General features: G+C 52.9%; 6 protein-coding genes across 6 annotated transcripts; 3 read left to right on the top strand and 3 right to left on the bottom strand.

Annotated features, from left to right (window-relative positions):
• Positions 1-153: 153 nt before the first annotated feature.
• On the top strand, positions 154-3402 carry AYO21_11189 (hypothetical protein; the record flags this gene model as incomplete). The annotated part of the gene is made up of 1 exon (XM_022661085.1): positions 154-3402. The coding sequence occupies one exon, from the start codon at positions 154-156 to the stop codon at positions 3400-3402; it is 3249 nt and encodes a 1082-aa protein (XP_022506593.1).
• Positions 3403-3790: 388 nt separating this feature from the next.
• On the bottom strand, positions 3791-5098 carry AYO21_11188 (hypothetical protein; the record flags this gene model as incomplete). Its single annotated transcript, XM_022661084.1, has 1 exon — positions 3791-5098. The coding sequence occupies one exon, from the start codon at positions 5096-5098 to the stop codon at positions 3791-3793; it is 1308 nt and encodes a 435-aa protein (XP_022506592.1).
• A 1035-nt stretch (positions 5099-6133) lies between these two features.
• Positions 6134-7804, top strand: AYO21_11187 (hypothetical protein; the record flags this gene model as incomplete). Its single annotated transcript, XM_022661083.1, has 2 exons — positions 6134-6155; positions 6216-7804. The coding sequence occupies 2 exons, from the start codon at positions 6134-6136 to the stop codon at positions 7802-7804; spliced, it is 1611 nt and encodes a 536-aa protein (XP_022506591.1).
• A 3549-nt stretch (positions 7805-11353) lies between these two features.
• AYO21_11185 (serine/threonine-protein phosphatase PP2A catalytic subunit) lies at positions 11354-12560 on the bottom strand (the record flags this gene model as incomplete). Its single annotated transcript, XM_022661082.1, has 5 exons — positions 11354-11426; positions 11481-12087; positions 12140-12245; positions 12303-12344; positions 12399-12560. 5 exons carry the CDS (start codon positions 12558-12560, stop codon positions 11354-11356), a joined length of 990 nt encoding a protein of 329 aa, XP_022506590.1.
• Positions 12561-13308: 748 nt separating this feature from the next.
• Positions 13309-14460, bottom strand: AYO21_11184 (hypothetical protein; the record flags this gene model as incomplete). Its single annotated transcript, XM_022661081.1, has 2 exons — positions 13309-14213; positions 14262-14460. 2 exons carry the CDS (start codon positions 14458-14460, stop codon positions 13309-13311), a joined length of 1104 nt encoding a protein of 367 aa, XP_022506589.1.
• A 1217-nt stretch (positions 14461-15677) lies between these two features.
• AYO21_11183 (hypothetical protein) lies at positions 15678-17633 on the top strand (the record flags this gene model as incomplete). Its single annotated transcript, XM_022661080.1, has 1 exon — positions 15678-17633. The coding sequence occupies one exon, from the start codon at positions 15678-15680 to the stop codon at positions 17631-17633; it is 1956 nt and encodes a 651-aa protein (XP_022506588.1).
• Between the last annotated feature and the right edge of the window lie 743 nt (positions 17634-18376).

The following is an 18376-nucleotide window of genomic DNA, read 5'->3' as shown; positions in this document are numbered from 1 at the left end:
CATTATAGCCCTTATCACAGCCTCAATCATGTCGACCCTTATGTGCTGACTACTGTGACAGTATTCATCAACTCAGAAAGCAAGTGTCGCCGATGGAGGTGATCAGGTGTTGTTGGTTGCCACCCCAGGCAACGTGAGACGCGGTTTTCAATTATGGAATCTTTCAGAGAGTTCGTCGCCAATCAGGTCTTGGTCAAATCTGGCGATGACTCTGCAGATGCAACTGATGATGCTTCCGCCGATGGTACAGACGGGCAGGGCGGTGGACTCAAAACACCTGCACAAGACGTTGATGTTGACAACAACAACAACACCCCTCGAGTCCTCGAAGTCAACAAGTCAGATTCGGACGAGACAGAGAAGGTAGTTCCTCAGAAATACCCTCAGCTGTCCAACAATCCTCCGGAGTCGCCGCCTCTTGCGCCAGGGCAGAGAGAGGTTGAGGATGATGAGGACGACTATGATCTGTCCAAGTCTTTCCACCGCACGGCGAGTCCTTCTCCGACGGCACTGCAACGCAATAGAGGTGCACTTGTAAGCAAAGTGGGAGAGGAAGGCGTCAGCAAAATGCACAAGTTTACCCTCCACGAAACCGCCAACTATTACTATATCGTTGGTTCAGACCTTTTGGACTCGGCATTTCGGATACTGAAGATTGATCGGACGTCAGAACCGGGTGAGCTTAACATTACGGAAGATGACATCGTCTACACCAAAAAGGAAACGCAGCAGATTCTCAATGCTATTGACGAGGGCAATCGAGCAACCGGCGGGCTGAAGATCAAGACTAGCTTCTGGGGCCTCCTGGGATTCATCCGCTTTACAGCCCAGTATTACATGCTGTACGTGACCAAAAGGAGTCAAGTGGCCATGATTGGGGGCCATTACATCTATCAAATCGACAAGACGGAACTCATGCCTCTGGTAACGGCAGCATCCACACGAACGAAATCGGACCGACACCTCGAAGAGACACGGTTTATCGGTATCCTTAACAATCTCGATCTTACCAGGTCCTTCTATTTTAGCTATTCGTACGATGTCACCCGAACACTGCAGCACAATATCATGCGCGAACGGCAAGCACTCCAGGAGGGACTGACAGAGCCTCACAAGCCAGATCACAACGATATGTTTGTCTGGAACCATCACCTCTTGCAACCCGCCAAAGAAGTTCTCAAGAACCCGTACGACTGGTGTCTGTCGGTCGTTCATGGCTACGTCGATCAAAGCTCACTGTCGGTATACTGGGGCAGGGTAGTTTATGTGACAATCATTGCCCGTCGATCGAGATTCTTTGCCGGCGCCAGATTCCTGAAACGTGGTGCCAATGACCTTGGATACGTGGCAAACGACGTGGAAACCGAGCAAATCGTATCAGAAATGCTGACCACTTCATTTCACGCCCCGGGCCCCGTGCTGTTCGCAAACAACAAATACACTTCCTATGTGCAACATCGTGGCAGTATTCCATTGCACTGGACTCAGGACAGCACAGGTGTCTCGCCAAAACCTGACATCCATCTTAACGTGGTGGACCCGTTCTTCAGCGCTGCTGCTCTCCACTTCGACAACCTTTTCAAGCGGTACGGAACACCCATATACGTGCTCAACCTGATAAAGGCCCGCGAACGCACTCCAAGGGAGTCCAAGCTGCTGAAAGAGTACACTCTCGCGGTGAATTACCTCAATCAATTCTTGCCGAAGGACAAGCAGATTGTGTATCATGCATGGGACATGAGTCGAGCATCGAAAAGTAGAGATCAAGATGTCATTGGCAGTCTGGAGGCAATAGCTGAAGATATCCTTCCCAGAACAGGCTTCTTTCAGAACGGCCGTGACGAGGAATCGGGCCTCCGTCTCCAAACCGGTGTCGCAAGAACCAACTGCATCGACTGTCTCGACCGAACCAATGCTGCTCAATTTGTGATTGCGAAGAAGGCTCTCGGATACCAACTTCAGGCATTAGGGGTGATTGAGCATCCGTCGGTCGAGTACGACTCCGATGCTGTAAACCTGTTCACCCACATGTGGCACGACCACGGCGATACTATAGCCGTACAGTATGGTGGCTCACACCTGGTGAACACCATGGCCACGTACCGAAAGATCAACCAGTGGACGAGCCATTCGCGCGACATGGTCGAGAGTTTCAAGCGGTACTACAACAACTCGTTCATGGACGCGCAGAGGCAGGAAGCGTACAACCTGTTCCTTGGAAACTATGTCTTCTCTCAAGGCCAGCCCATGCTTTGGGATCTCACCACGGACTATTATTTGCACCACTCCGATCCACGATCCATGTTTGGCAAACGGCGACCGAGTTACCGCCACTGGTACACGGACGAATACCTCGAAACGCCGCAGATGCCGCCATCGCTCTGGCCGCATGAGCTGCGCGACAGACCGTTGACATTTTTTGACGATTATTGGGTCGAATACTACCGGCCTCTATCCATATCCTCATTCCGGAAGCTCTTCTCCTTCAAAATGCGCTCGAATTTACAATATATCCCGATCAGCTCAACTTCGGCCGGAAAATACGATCTCAGCCCGTTTAGGGTGCGGACGGCGAACGACAGCGACGGAGAAGGGCATGAAAAAGGGCAGGGAACTCGGAAGGGCGTCAAGATAGTTGCGCCGTCGGACGATACCGCGTCCACGATCGGAGGAGAAACAATGGTGTCGTCCGCCGACGGACGTTTGAATTCGGCCACCCCATCAGCAATTGAGCCGACTCCGAAGCCCAGCACTCTGGGGCCTTGGCTCGACGCGCAGCAGCAGCTTCACAACGCCCTGAGAGGCCGCCGATACACGGGCATCATCAAGGAACCCTCGTTCGAGGTCCAGTCAACCTCAGTGCCCAAGATCCCAAGACTGCCAACCACCACGAGTAGTGACCTGACCAACAGCTCCCTTCTCCTTGGCCCACCCACAAAAGCCGAGCTTGCCCTCCACGCCTTCACATCCCTCATCGAAAACTCTCTCAACCCTCAGGTGCGCCAGTTGAAAGAGTACCAGCGCTACGTGGCACACCCGTCGACCATCCCGTTGGTGGTGTCCAGTGACATAGACTACTCCTCGGCGCCGCTCGAATTCCTCGAGTACCTGTCCAAGACCTCGTCCGACCCGGCCGATCACAAAGTGCTCCGACACTTTGACGATGAGCGCGGTGCGGTGACGCTGACGATGGAGGAGAGGGCCGAGGCCAGCATCGATGATTACCTGGAGTATGTGGCGAGTGGGCAGGTGGAGGACCCGCTGACCGTGCTGGAGGAGGACGGTGGGAAGAAGCGATACAAGGCCTACAGGAAGTGGTTGAGGGGGAAGAGTCTGTTCAAACAGCGGCCCGTGGTCGGCGATGAGATGGAGGGGAACGCTGATGGACCCGTCGTCGGCTAGACGCGTGTGTGTGCATGGTGTTTGATTCTGATGGCCATCATCATTGGGGTGGGGGAATCGACAAGCGACGGCATTTTCTGGGGGGTGCTAGAATGGACCTTTTCTTTTGTTGTTCTGATCAATTCGTGATACCCGTATAGATTGACATTCGCCCCTGGAAACGGAGGTTCATAGCGTGAGTTTTTGTTTTGTTCAACAGAGAAGGACCACAGGGCGATATATAGTATTGACCGCCACGGGAATCGAGCATTCGCCATCTCCCTCTTTTCTTCCGCACATAGCCAAGTATGCGCGTCTTTGAACCGTCATGCGTGAAGCTTGCAGTGGCCAATTCTTGTAACCAAACGAAAGCATATGAATCCTCAGTGTGATGATACATGCATCCTCTCTAGTCTTCGAATAACCCGGTCAGATCACCCTCCTCGCTCAGCAATTTCTCCTTGATACCCGTCCAGTCCTCCTTCGCCAGGACGTCCTGCAGCATCTTCACCACGTCTTTGGTTTTCTTCATGATCTCTCGCACAGCCGTCGTGGAGGGCACGTCACTCGCGCCGTCTGTCTCGTCCAAACAGTTGCACCAGCACGCGACGCAGGCCCGGAGGATCTCGGCCCACCACTTATCCTTGACGCGCGGTGCGCACACGTCGACAACCGCTTCCAAGACGTTCAGCGAGGTGAGTGCCATCTCCGGCGCCGCCAGGACGAATGGGTCCATCAGGGCCAGACGCATCACGGGCAAGAGCGTCTGGAGATGCTTCACAGCGTAGATCCCCAGCCGCCGGAATACCGGGGGGATCTGGTTGAGCAGCAACGTCGTGATCGGGGCGGAGATTGTGTTTGAGAAGGAATCCGTCGCCGAGGACAGGTGCGACAATGACGCCATGATCCCGTGTCTGTAGAGCTTGGTGAGCAGGGCTTCCCTCGCCATCAGGTCCTCGCCCATATTCCACGTTGGTCCGGCGTCGGGTTTCTTGCCCGTCGAGATGTCGACTCCCTCGGTGGTGGCCACTTCCAGCCTGATGAAATTTGCGTCCACGAGTGCCAGGTAAGCCGGGTACAGCTCCCTCAGGACCAGCAAACTGTCGGCCTCGGGCGTCAGACTCGGCAGCAGCAGGAAATTCGTCTTGAGCGCGTCGACGAACACATCCGTCAACCCGGTCCGTTCCAGCATGTCGCTCTGCGTCGAGACGAGTGTCGTGCAAAGCAGACGCAGCAGGAGACACCCGTCGGATTTGTACGTTGGCGATGCGTCGTCGATCAGGTTCAGAGTAGGCGGGACGAGGAGGTGGAAATGGGATTCTATCGTCGACCTGCGCACTGGCTGTGGGAGACGTATATAGCTTTGTAAGACATACTTCAGCAGGGGCGCGGTGAAGGGCGCTCGCTTCCATGGTTTCTGGACCTGTTCATCGTCGTCTATAGACGTGAGAAACCTTGCCGCGCCTATTGACGGCGGCGGTCCTGGTACGAGAGACTTGCGGCCTGTGGAAGTCAACTGCGGGTGTTTTGTGTTTGTGAACAGCGGTTTGATGACCTGTGTGAGAAGGTCCAGGAGTGCGGCTGGGAGGTGGTCGTGGTCTTCATCGGATGTGATGCCGGAGATGATGGAGTGAGCTTGTCGGCGAAGAACACCAGTCTGTGGTCGCTCATTCTCCGGCTCGAGTGAGAGGCTCTCTAAGATTTCACTTCTATCCATGTTTGCAATGGTCTTTGACAAGGGAAGACGAAGATGGAAGAGAATTCAGTTGGCAAGGCACGCAAGGCTGCCATGTTGAGGTTGCAGCCAATCAGAGCTCAGAACGCACAGCCTCGTCATTGCGGGTTTCCAAGCTTCGTCCACAGGGCAGTTGGCAGACACATTCACCCATCAACTGGCACATTTAGATGGCGAACTGAATCCCATCGGATTGAAGCGGTATTCGCTACCCGACATCCAAACAATTCGCATTCTTCAAATTCTCGGATCACAGCCAGACCTTACCCATGCATTCGGTCGTCAAGTCAATATCCATCTTACGGTTTGGGCTGCACCGCAGCACGCCCAAATCTCACTCTGATCCTACCCAAAGTACCGAGTACATCCACCTGCCTCTGCATATTCGATCCTCACGCCGGCGATGCTTGTCCAACTGGCATCTCTCAGGCGTCATACCAGCCAAGGCCCACAATCCGCGGCAAGATTATCATTGGACTTTCGTACAAGGTTCCCTTTCCGCCCTCCGCGTCCCCATTTGTCGCTTCTCCCAATCGCAACGAGCCAGATGTGGGCTGAAGATAAGGAAAGGAAAAGCGCCGCGACAATTGGATAATGCAATGACTTTTGTCAAAGGCTCAAATGCTCAAAGCTTCTACGGCTGCATCATGCTCTAGCTCACTGCATTTACTCACTCTTGATAGGCGTCTCCCCGTTACGTTTTGCCATTTGACATTGGATTCCCAGACGACCCAATCCGACCGTCGCCACTGCATCGCTGCTTATGCTGGCCAGCTCGAGGGATGGCGAGCCGTCCAGGCGGTCGGTACCTGGGATGGGGCGTATCATGGATATGTTTCGTCGTTGACTAAGTCCATTTCTCACGTGTTCTTTTGTATTATTTCACAACTAACCCTGTCGGATTTCCCAAATCTAGACATTTCTGTCTTTTTTTCTTCTGAAGGTAATGGCGTCAGACTGTTGATATTGATATTAGACCCCCGAGGGAACGTGTATGGCTTTGCCAATCGACGAGTCATGCGAAGATATAGTTCCACCGGTAAGTCTCGAGTCACAAAGTGTCTTCGAAGGGTTTCTGCTCACGAACGCGGTTCTGTAGAAGAGGATCACAACCAGCGACGGCATTCAGCAGCATTGATGAATGAGGAAATTCAGCCAGAGGAACCCGATGAACACACGGGGCTTCTACCCAAGAAGCGCCATGATGAAGAGCAAGCACCCAGCCATCAGGAAGGCGAGCTGCTCGATATCCTCCCCGAAGACGACACCCCGACACGGAGACTTGTTCTTCATGAATTCTGGGTCTTATTCCGAGGCTCTATCCCTGTCATTTTGGCCTACTCGCTCCAGAACTCGCTCCAAACAGTATCAATCTTGATCGTTGGCCGAGCATCGCCACAAGACCTCTCCACTGCTGCCTTCTCCTACATGTTCGCCATGTGTACGGGCTGGCTGATTGGCATGGGAGGATCGACTGCTTTGGATACTCTGGCGAGTTCCACTTTCACCGGAAGCAAGAACAAGCATGACTTGGGCATCCTACTGCAACGGGCCTTCATCGTCCTGACTCTATTCTATGTCCCCGTCGCCATTCTTTGGCTGTGCTCAGAGCCGGTGTTTAAAGCTCTGGGTCAAAGCCCTCAGTTATCACACGACAGCTCTAAATTCTTGAGTTGTTTGATCCCCGGAGGACTGGGATACATCTACTTCGAGACGATGAAGAAGTACCTTCAGGCTCAGGAGATCATGCGACCGGGGACCTACGTGCTCCTCATTACTTCTCCAATCAGCGCGTTGTTGAATTACCTGTTTGTCTATGTGGCTGGTTGGGGCATCTTTGCGGCGCCCCTCGCAACTGGCATTGGCTACTGGCTTTCGTTTCTGGGCCTCGTGCTCTATGCCAGATTTGTGGCTGGCGGCGAATGCTGGGGCGGTTGGACCAAGAGATGCCTTCAGAACATGGGTGTCTTTGCCAAGTTGGCCTTCCTGGGGGTGATTCATGTCGGGACTGAGTGGTGGGCTTTCGAGATTGTGGCATTGGCGGCTGGCCGACTTGGAGAAATACCTCTCGCATCCCAAAGTGTCATCATGACAGCAGACCAAGTCATGAACACCATCCCCTTTGGCATTGGAGTTGCCGCCAGCGCGCGGGTGGGCAACATGCTCGGTTTACGCACTGCCAAGGGCGCAGCACGATCGGCCAACGTGGCTGCCTGGCTGAGCATGCTCATGGGAGCTATCGTGTTGGCCATCCTGATGGGCACGAAGAACGTCTTTGCCAAGATCTTCAACGACGATGAGCGGGTGGTCAAGCTTACCGCCGATGTCTTGCCGTATGTGGCTCTGTTCCAGATCGCAGATGGATTGAATGGCAGCTGTGGCGGATCTCTACGAGGCATGGGCAGACAGCATATTGGAGCTGCCGTCAATCTCGTCAGCTACTATTGCGGCGCTCTTCCCCTGGGCATCTGGCTGGCCTTCCACGGCTGGGGTCTCCCGGGGCTCTGGGTCGGGCAGTGCATTGCGCTGTATCTAGTGGGTATTGCCGAGTGGGCGATTGTCGCCTTCAGCAACTGGGAGCACGAGGTTGACAAGGCTTTTGCCCGGATGGACAAGGACGAGCTAGTGGAGGGCGGCCATGCCACGGCGTCTGTGCCTCCTTCACCTTCGGAAAATGGCGCTCAATGAGTGAATGACAAAATAGTGCATGATAATCCAAAGATAGATAGGGTACCATAGGAAATAGATGATCAAAAGTATTACATAGATCTAGTTTTCTGGTCTTGAGCATAGATATGGACATGATCCCCATCGCTGGTCCCGTATGGGCAATACAAGCTTCCTTTTCCGGTTAGCGTCGTTCACACCACTTGAACGTCGGACCAAAAAAGAACTGCGCATGATACGAGATTCTGTCTTCCTTTCATTCCCACTGATAAGCATCCCGCCCTGGACAATGACTTGCGTCACGCCTTCAATAATGACACACAGCATTCGCTCACGGCCTCTCCCTTCTCTTCTGACATACCGCCGGCCAAGTCCACCTGCCATTCCCCTCGCATGGACTTGTGCGCTGTTGCGGCCTTGGACCAGAACCCATTCATGCATGTGGCTCGGTCCTTTGTTCTCCTTCTGCTGATGGGCCAACCAGCCCCGCGATATGGCTCGAGAGAAATGTCCGGGCCAGCTTCCCCCCCAAAGCCCTGGTCTCGGCCTCGCATGAATGTTCTCATGCTGTCATGATTTGGCAATTCCTCATGTCAACGATGCGGGGCCTGCATTGATAGGGAAGCTTCTGATGTGCCCGGAAGACTCCCGCGCCCATTTACATGCTTGGGGGGCTTTTAGGTAAGAGGACAGTCCAAGTCTGCATCATTGGATACGGTTCCGAGTAAGGCGCATGGACCTGTCGGAGCTGGGAGCTATCTGCAGGAACTCAATGGGCTGAGAGCTCCTACCTAGCTCGTGGGAAGAGACAACAACAACAAAAAAAACAGCTGCTTACGCTTGAGCTCCCAATTTTCTGCTTCGTGGAAATTTTTTTTGCTTCTCGAAAAGATCTCTCTTTACTCCTCGCTGCTCGAATCTTCGTTATTGCGTTGGGACGAGATTGACCAACTTGACCCTCGAGGCCAAAAAGATGCTAATCAAGGCCTTTGTCCTACTGGCATGTGCCAGCTGCACACTCGCCCATGGCGACCACGACCACGATCAAGCTCCCATTGAAGGACCGCACAAGTCGCTTTGGTACAACACCCTGCCAGGTGACGGTGGCACACAGGTGAGGTTCAGTATGGGGGGGAATGCAGCTATAGGACAAGCTCATTGACACTCTCGAAACCCAGGCCGACTCTGTCTTCTCTGGCATCTCGACCTTCGGCCGCCTCCCCTATTTCCCCTGCTTGACCAGCGACGAGGAGAAATATGACATTGCATTTCTTGGTAGGGGCGTCCCCAAGCTTTGATTTCTGGGGTTTCTCCCCCCCAAAAAGCGATACAAGAACCTGGAAGAAGGCTAATTTTTTGCGTCGGGGTTGGTGCTTTTTGGTGACAAACAGGCGCACCATTCGACACGGGTACTTCGTACCGACCGGGAGCGCGGTTTGGACCCAGCGGGATCAGGCAAGGTTCTCGACGCCTCAATCTCTAGTACGTCCTTTTTTTCGTCCCTGCTCAAAGGCTTACGTTGCGACACCGTATGTCACAAAAGGCTCACGAAAACTGGGGTTTAGCGGCGGGTATAATGTGTACGTGTGGCCAGAAACCCCTTTCCTCTTTTCCCCCCTCCCTTTTCGTCCAATGAACCCGGCGGTACTCAGACATGCTGGAAACCGTGGGTTGAAAGACAACGACGAGAATACAGGGTGCTAGCAAGCAAAAATGAGTCCGCAGAAACAAGAAGAAGAAAAAAAGGCTGACAATTTGGGGGGGAACCAACCCTATACAATACAAACAGACCCATGAAATCCAACCCCTTCAACTTCTGGGGCAAAGTCATTGATTGCGGCGACATCCCAGTCACTTCGTGAGTACAACCTTCCCCTACATCCCACTGATGGGCCTTTGCCCTGACAACACCACGAAACTTGTCGGTATGTTTTTATCTTGCGCATGATAACTGACGATGACGTCCAACAAAAAAGGTACGACAACCACTATGCGCTCCAGCAGATCGAGGACGGACACAACACGCTGCTCATGCGCACGCCGTACACGGCGGCGCAGGAACCGGGCATCTCCAAGGCGGGCAAGACGCTGCCGCGGATTATCACGCTCGGGGGCGACCACACGATCACGCTGCCGCTGCTGCGGTCGATCAACAAGGCGTACGGCCCGATCAGCGTGATCCACTTCGACTCGCACCTCGACACGTGGAAGCCCAAGGTGTTTGGCGGGGCGCCGTCCAAGCAGGCGGCCATCAACCACGGGACGTACTTTTACTGGGCGTCCGAGGAAGGCCTGCTGGCCAACGACAGCTCGATCCACGCGGGGATCCGCACGACGCTGTCGGGCCCCTCGGACTACGAGAACGACGGGTACTGCGGGTTCACGCGGGTCGAGGCGCGCGAGATCGACACCATCGGCGTCGAGGGCATCGTGCGCCGCATCCGCGACCGCGTCGGCACCGTCGACCCCGTCTACCTCTCCATCGACATCGACACGCTCGACCCGGCCTTCGCCCCCGCCACCGGCACCCCCGAGACCGGCGGCTGGAGCACCCGCGAGCTGCGCACCATCCTGCGCGGCCTCGAGGGCCTCAACTTCGTCGCCGCCGACATCGTCGAGGTCGCCCCGGCCTACGACACGAACGCTGAGCTGACCACCATGGCCGCCGCGGACGTCCTCTACGAGGTCATGACCATCATGGTCAAGAACGGGCCCTTGACCAAGAAGGCCGCCCAGGGCGACGGCAAGTCCGACGAGTTCGCCCTGCCCGAGCACGCCGAGGAATTGAAATAAGGTTCGAAAGAGGTGAGAGATGCCGTGTCGTGAGCAGACTGGTGTCATCGTGGTGCTAGTGGTGGGCAGAGTTTATACAAGGGGGCCAGTGGAGACAAGAGGGGGGGGGACACAACAAAGTGGGAGAAGGGAAGCTATATAGAAGGACAGGGACAGGGCCGGCCGAATAAGCCAAGCGTAGATGCGCTTTGCTTTGGCACCTGTCTACGTCTACGAGGCACCAAGGAGAATCTCTGCCAATGAAGCGAGCTTAGACGGGAAACTCAGCAATGCCAAACGATCAAAAGACAAAAAAAATAACAGGGCCAGGTCAAACAAGAAGCTCTTTCCCAACCTTTCATTAATGGTCTTGTAATACATCTCACAAAAGGCCGAAGCCTTAGCAAAGGCAGTGCGCGCGAAGTAGGGCACCACACCCGTCTGGCAAGTGCATGATCGAAGTTGTATGTCTATCAAACATCGCTTCTTTGTATCTTCTTGGAGGGCAGCCTACTCACGCGCCGCTTGCGTCTCCGTCCACACCCAGCAGGCTCATATTTGGTCTCACCCCTCCTCTCAGCCATGATATCTGAGAGTCACTTTCGCTGGCTGACCAAATGCTTTGTGGATCCTCCTCCTTACACGGTACTTTTTCTTCCCTGGATATTGCCCCTGTGGTCTTTGCTGGGTTGTGTGACACTGATCTATCAAGATGCAATGGATACCACCCACACCGCCCGATGTGTGAGTTCTGGGGTTTAGTTGTGTAAGGCAGGCAAGATTGTGCACCGCTCTCGATTAGAGGAAATAGTCTGGTGTTCTTCGACTGACCATTGGCTCGCCAGCTCGGGGACATGGATCAAATTGCAAGCTGGAGATTCATTCGTCAGAATAGCAACCGAGAAAAGGGGGGATTTACACTCACAAGGTATACTTCAGATGCTCATCGATCTCCATGATAGCAGCTTGATTACCACATCTGTAGCAGTAATTGGGAGCGCTGAAAATCGTCACCACGTTGCGATCCTGACTCCAGTTGTAGCCCTCCATGACCAATTGATGAGCTCTGGCAACCAGCGTCAAGCCATTGTTATGGTTGAACGCTTCTGAGATGTCTTGCCCAAATGTGTATCCAGCTCCTCTAGGACTGATGCCCCATCCGCATCGGTCATCAGGATCGCTCCACAGAAGATCACACATAGGACCTTCATGAGGAACTTCTTGGATTCGGTCAAGTGATCGGATGTTGTCGAGGGTGTCAATACTGGGAGAAAGCCCGCCATGCAGGCAGAAGATCTGGTTGTCGATCAGAGCGGTAAGGGGCAGGTAATCGAAGAGATCGGTGAAGTATTTCCAGACGTTGGCGTTGCCATATTTCCGCAGGCATTCATCGTAGAAACCGTAGACCTGGGTGATCTGCCTGGACTCATGATTTCCGCGGAGAATGGTGATGCGGGCAGGGTATCGGATTTTGAGCGCGACAAGAAGGGTCACGGTCTCGACGGAGTAATAACCACGATCTACATAGTCTCCTGTTTGTTATTGTTAGTTTGTGTACATCAGTGACAGTATGTTTCAACCCACCCATAAAGAGGTAGTTCGTATCCGGGTTGGGACCCCCGATGCGAAAGAGTTCCATCAAGTCGTGGAACTGACCATGGATGTCGCCGCAGACTGTGACTGGACATTTCTGTAAAAAAGTCAGGCATTTGTCTACGGTGTTACGCCGCGAGAAAGAAGAACTCACCACTGGCTGTACGTTTGACTCTTCTTGGAGAACTTCTCTGGCCTGCGCGCACACGATCAGTCTTCTGGCGTGCACGTTTTCGCAGACAATACTTACTCTGTCGCAAAGTCTTGATACGTCACTCTCCGCCAACTGTTTACAGTCCATCAAGCTCTCAATCCAACCATCGAGGGTCGGTATTGATTGTGGGTCAGTGGCAGGAGATAAGCCATGAGGCTGCGCTGGTTTTCCCACGTCAACGTCCATCTTCGTATCCATGATAGGGCGTAACCCCGTTCAGAAAGTCGAACTGGACGAACTAAGGCAAGGGATGAGGGGTGAGGTGAGGTGTTAAGGGCAATCGGGGATGTCGTGTGCTAAGGTGGGATGGCAGGTTGAGGTGTCAGTCTAGGACAAAGTAACGCAGCAGATTCGAATAGAGGACTAGCGTGTGAGGGAAGGTCGACGTGGAAGGGATGTTGGGTGAAGTGCAGCCGGCTTCAATATTTGTCGCAGCTGCTCGTTGCACTGAGGATGGTGTTGGGTTTTGGTCAACTTGTTGCGACAATGACATGTCAGTCGAAATCCTGCCTCTCTGTAGGTACTCGGAACCAATAATCCGCTAGCCGCTTAGGTGCTTAGCCAGCTCGGGATACCTACGAGGACAAGTTTTAAGCTTAGCCACTACGTAATAAACCTGCCCCTATAGGTACCCAGTACCTACTGGTAGACGTTCCCGGAGGTACAGGTGTGACCAAGCCCGACAGTGAATATCTTGAGCACCTTCGTTCTCTTGCACCCTCACCGACTCTATGAAAGTTTACTCTCGCAGTGGACAAGTAGCCCCGTTTATGCATGAGATGAAATTTGAGCTGATTGGCTCTTCTCAAAACGTTTTCTCCATTCGAGTCCTGACAGTCATACAGACAACATCATCGGTTGTGAGTTTTGCTAATTATGTGCCAGCCACCTCCTCGCCCAAGCATTGTCCCACTCATGCTTTCGTCTGAGGCCATTTGCAAGTAGGCTATATAAAGTCACCACTTCCAAACCCTCCGAACGGATTATTACCCCATCCTCCCCCACCACCTCCTGGGAATCGTGGGCCTCCTCGAAGATTTGGAGGACCATCCCCTGGGCCGACTGGATCATACCGTGCCCCTGGAGGGACCTGAGGATCAAAAGGTTGTCGACCCCCTTGGCCACCAAACAAGGGATCGTCAAAAGTGGGATGCATGCCTCCCCCACCACGAAAACCGCCTCCAGGGCCTATCCGGAGAGGATCATGTGGGCCTAAGCCTGGAGGATAAAGGTCTCTTTCCCCGATGTTCCCAAATGGCTGGCTACCTGGTAGCATGCCGCGTGGAGGTCGATTAATTTCATATTCATCTTCAAAACCCGGTGGCGGAAAGTCTCCAGGAGGATGAGGTCTTCGAGGGGGTATCGCTAACGGATCATCGAAAGGGTATGGCCGTGCGGGTGGAGGATGATCGTCTCGTAATGGGTCACGCTCAGGAGGGCGAGTTTCTTCATGTCGTCGTGGCTGTTCGAGGGTGGAAGTTGCTTCCTCGTACCCGGCCTTCTGGATTCCCGGAGCCAACTTCTGGATGATATTAAGTTTGAACAGTGACGCAAGATCTGTGATCCGGCCATTTGATATAAAGATATTTCGAAGTGCAGAGACTGTGTTGGTACCCGGGGTTGCCTCTTTTAATGATCCTTCGGAAATGTAGTCATTGGCTTTAACCTCAAAAGAGGCAGTCTTGTCATCGCCCATGCCAACACCAAATATGATAGCCTTGCTTCCTAGTCGATTCACCTTGATAAGATACTCCATGGCTGACTGTGAATGAGCATAGCGGAAAGCGTAGGAGGAGGATTCGTTCCACTGGGAAGGCAAGGGTTGAACATCTTGGGGTTCTGATTGTGCTTCTGCAGATGGTGAGATGTCTAATTCACTGCGAAACGATAGACCCTTACCTATCTTGTGGTCTTCTCCTAAGCCGACGAGACGGAAGCCAACTGCAAGCATGCAGGCATGTGAAAACAGGGCAATGGCGGCATATGGATCTTTGATGAGTCTAGGTTGTTCCGAGGCGGAAGGCGGGGTCGGGAGGCTCTTGACCATGTAGTCGAGGATTGAGTCTGCGCTCAGGGCGCTCACTGAAGCAGGAGCCATGGCAGTGTCAGGTATCAGGGTTGATGTAGTTTTTTGACGAATAGAGAAAATGCAGTTGACATGTGTTCGTGGAGAGTAGGTAGGTAATCGGGTGATATGCAGCCTAGATTCTGGCCTCCAAGGACATGCGTTGTGGGGGACGCGCCCCGCCGCAAAGACACGCGCAACGCACTGCGGCCTGACATCATTCGGTTGCTGGGGGCAAGTCCTCGGCTAAGTTGCACTTTTTCAAGGGGGGTTCATGTTAATAATTGTACCATCCAAGTCCTGAGTTGACCTTTGAACCAAGATTGATGAAATTTCATTAGAATAAATGAGTAATTGACATCCATTATGCTTTTCTATATGCTCCCAAGCCTGGTGAGACCATCCATATGCCCACCTTGGTGATATGAGGTGGAAGATTGGTTATAACTAGTCTAACCTGGAGCATATCGAGATGTTATTTAGGACAGGTGGTTGGGACCAGGGCTGAGAGACTGTGAATCGCAGTGAAAGAGGTTTGGAAGGTTGACATGCAGCCAACATGGCCAAGCAGCTCCGGAGTATCGATAGGCTGTGGAATACCTCGTAGATGGAATGGAAAAAAGTGCAGTGCAAGCGGAAACCGAGGCTGCAAGACAAGGCTGAAGGGTTTGAGTCGTATGAAGCAACATAGCCGAGTCTTACGTAACAAGGTTTTTCTGGAATGCGAGCAACAAACTTCAGGATCTCGACCACCACATTTTGACGCGTTCCTCTAAACAAAGGAACCAAATAAGACCCTACAGAGTTTCAACAGTCGACTCGGATAATATCAAATGGAATGTCTCAATCGCAATCTTCGACTCGACTTCCTTGATTCTGCTATACACAGCTGACCACATGCGACCAAGTCGATATCTGATCAGGTCAGCCTATCCTCCTCCAAACCAGCCGTACCACCTCGACGCAAATCACACTACTTTTTCACAACTCGGACTCGAGGATTTGATTTGCCCAGAGGCGGGACAGTCTACGGATATCCCTCCCACGAATTCCCGGCTCTTCTATGCCCGAATCCATGACAAGTTCTGGCTCTGTTGACAGAATACGTGCTGGTGCTTTGTGACGAAAGTCGATGACGGGTGGCCTTTGAATTCACTCTCACTTTGGCACTGATGGGACAGAGGGATAGTGAGTGTTTACAGAGAGTGTGTGAAGAACTCCCACTTCATTCTGGACCATAACCGCAGAAAATGGCTCCACGTCGATCTACGGCAAGAGGCTCAAGTGCGACGCCGGTACGCGCAGTATCACCGGCGAAACGGTCGACTCGTGCAGGCAGCGCCGCATCACCAGACAATGCTATCCCACGTCGAGTCACTCGTGGTACCTCTCAACAACCGAGTCTTGCGGCAGATGGTGTTGTGAACAACCCGAGGCTGCCTGAGGTGCAACTCCAGCAATCTTATGCCTATGGATCAAGCAAGACTCCCGTCCTACCTACCCAGTTGCTCGCGCGAAGTAGGATGAATTTGACAGAGATGGCCGAAACAATCGATGTTGGAGTCGAACAAGCGCAGCAACATCTTCAGAATCATATCGAGGAAACTCAAGCAAATCTACAAAAGGACCCTCGGGCTGAAAGGGCCCGACGAAGAGCTTCTCGCGAGAATTCACGGGAAGCCTCCGTGGCGAGTGATGATGCCGAGAAACACCGCACTCAGCGAGTAGCAGCGTGGGCAAGTTCTCTCGATGACAACCGCCTAAACGGGATACCGGAAGAAAGTCAAGAGTCAGTGAGGCTTGAAGCTGAAAACGATGAAGGAAGCTATGAGAGCCCGGCCCGAAGTATCCCTGACGATGATTCCAACAAGGGAACAGATCCCTCGAGCTTTCCCAGCGGGATATTTGATCATAGCTACAACTATGAAAGAGGTCTCCGGAAGCCTCAGATCACGATACGAGAACGAAAAGACCCATGGTTTCGAAAGGCCTGGAATGGCAGCAAACATTCCGCCCAAGAACTTCGGCAGAGATCCTCAGACTTTTTTCATTTGATATTGGATTGGTGGATACGGTTGTGGTGGGCCAGCGGCAGGGCGATCAGAAGCATCCTGAACTCGCCCCTTGTGGCCATCACGATGAGCATTCTTTTCACATTGCTATTTGTCGGAGGAGCGAGCTTTCTATTATGTCACGCCTACACTAATCTTGTTTGCGATCCTTTCTCGACTTCCACAGCCGGATTAACCCTTCAAAAGTTCTGCGGAAGGTGTACGCGGAGCCCCAGTATCGAATCTCTGAATCTTACCGCCGGCAACAGAAACGATCTGTCAAAGCTCACAGCAGCTATACAAAACATCAACCAACAACTCGGGATTCTTGAAACACGATTGACCGACAAACTCGACTCACAGTACGCGACAGTTGGTAAGGATATTGAGAGCCTTAAAAGGCAGTATTCAGAGCTGTCAAACCAGATGGGCGGCTTGAGACCGGGAGACGAATTGGGTAGCTTGCCTGGCAATGCTCCGTCCCCTATCATTCGAAAAGTCAACTACTTTGCACCAAGCAACGGAGCCATGATCGACCTAAAATTAACCTCACCGACAATGCAGAAGCCCCGGCCATTCTTGCACCGGCTGCTCTTGCGGATTCTGCTGTCGGCGCATTATGTGACCAAGCCACCGCTTGAAGCTCTAACTCCATGGCATGATGTGGGAGACTGTTGGTGCGCTGCGGCCGTTGAGGGTAGCGACCCAGGACCCGAGGATGACTTGATGAGGCTTGGTGTGACAGTGACGGAGATGATCTATCCCACTGAAGTGCTTCTGGAGAACTATCCGAGCACTGGTTCACTATTGCCGGGATCGACGCCCAAGACCATCGAACTTTGGGCCGATTTTGAACACCTGGATAGTTTGGAGTGGGAGAAGCTGAACATCCGGTCGATGCAAGGCGTGACGGGAAGCCCCTTAGGGCCGACCTACGCACTCATTGGAAAAATGGAATACGATGTCTCGAGCGAGGCTAGTTTTACCCAGGCTTTTCCGCTGGATGTGAACCAGGGTTCATTGGCGTACCCAGCACAAAATTTCGTGGTGAGGGTGACTGAAAACTATGGCGCGGAATTCGCCTGCCTGTACAGGGTTCGGCTGCATGGCGTTCCTTTATCTGGCACGAGATCGTCCGCCGACTCGGCAAGCTAGATGGTTTGCCTATTCACAGAGGGATTTGGGATTGTGCTGTTTTCTGAGAAAATTGTGTGGGTTTGCCCACCTACCTACCCACCGCAACGCCACGACTTTTTGGCATGGCATGTGCCGACAGCGGAATTGGCGTCTAATAGAGGAAGAGACGCCGTGCGGACGGGTGTCGTGGGTCGCTTTTGATCCAAAGAAACGACAAAGTCGCCGCCATGCCTTGAGAAGGAGACACCAGGGCAAATCAAGTCCATGTATGTATATGAATGATAGAGGATCCCCTCCATCGAAGAACGCTGGAATCGATGAATCTAGAGCTTCTTTTCCCGAGCGAAACCTTTTTTTATTTTTTTTAATTTCGTTATTATTGCCTTCTCGAAACCTCAATTAGGTGACGTTGACCCGTACATTGTGTTTCGGTGTATATGCGTATGTAGGTTCTCGTCACTTTCACCTACCTACTTACCTAGGTAGTAGTGGTAGTATATTGGAGGAAGGACATACATACATTACGGGTGGCGAGGGGATGGATGTGTGGATGTGGTGAATTGATTAATGACCCCCTTTCTACTCCAGCCTCACAGTGCGAGTATTAGTCAGCATCTCTATCACGTCGATTTGATTGTCTCAGATAAATCAGACCCTTACCTCATGTAGCCTAGCGGCTATTAGCGTGAACGCTAACCTTTTGCGGAGCAAAAGGCCTTCGCAGAAGGGTCTGAGCACGGATACGTGTAAACAGCCGATCG

The sequence above is a fragment of the Fonsecaea monophora genome, assembly GCF_001642475.1.
Source record: "Fonsecaea monophora strain CBS 269.37 chromosome Unknown Scaff148, whole genome shotgun sequence".
Lineage (NCBI taxonomy): Eukaryota > Fungi > Ascomycota > Eurotiomycetes > Chaetothyriales > Herpotrichiellaceae > Fonsecaea > Fonsecaea monophora.
Note: the sequence above shows the minus strand (reverse complement) of the source record. Positions and strands in the feature narration are given on the sequence as shown.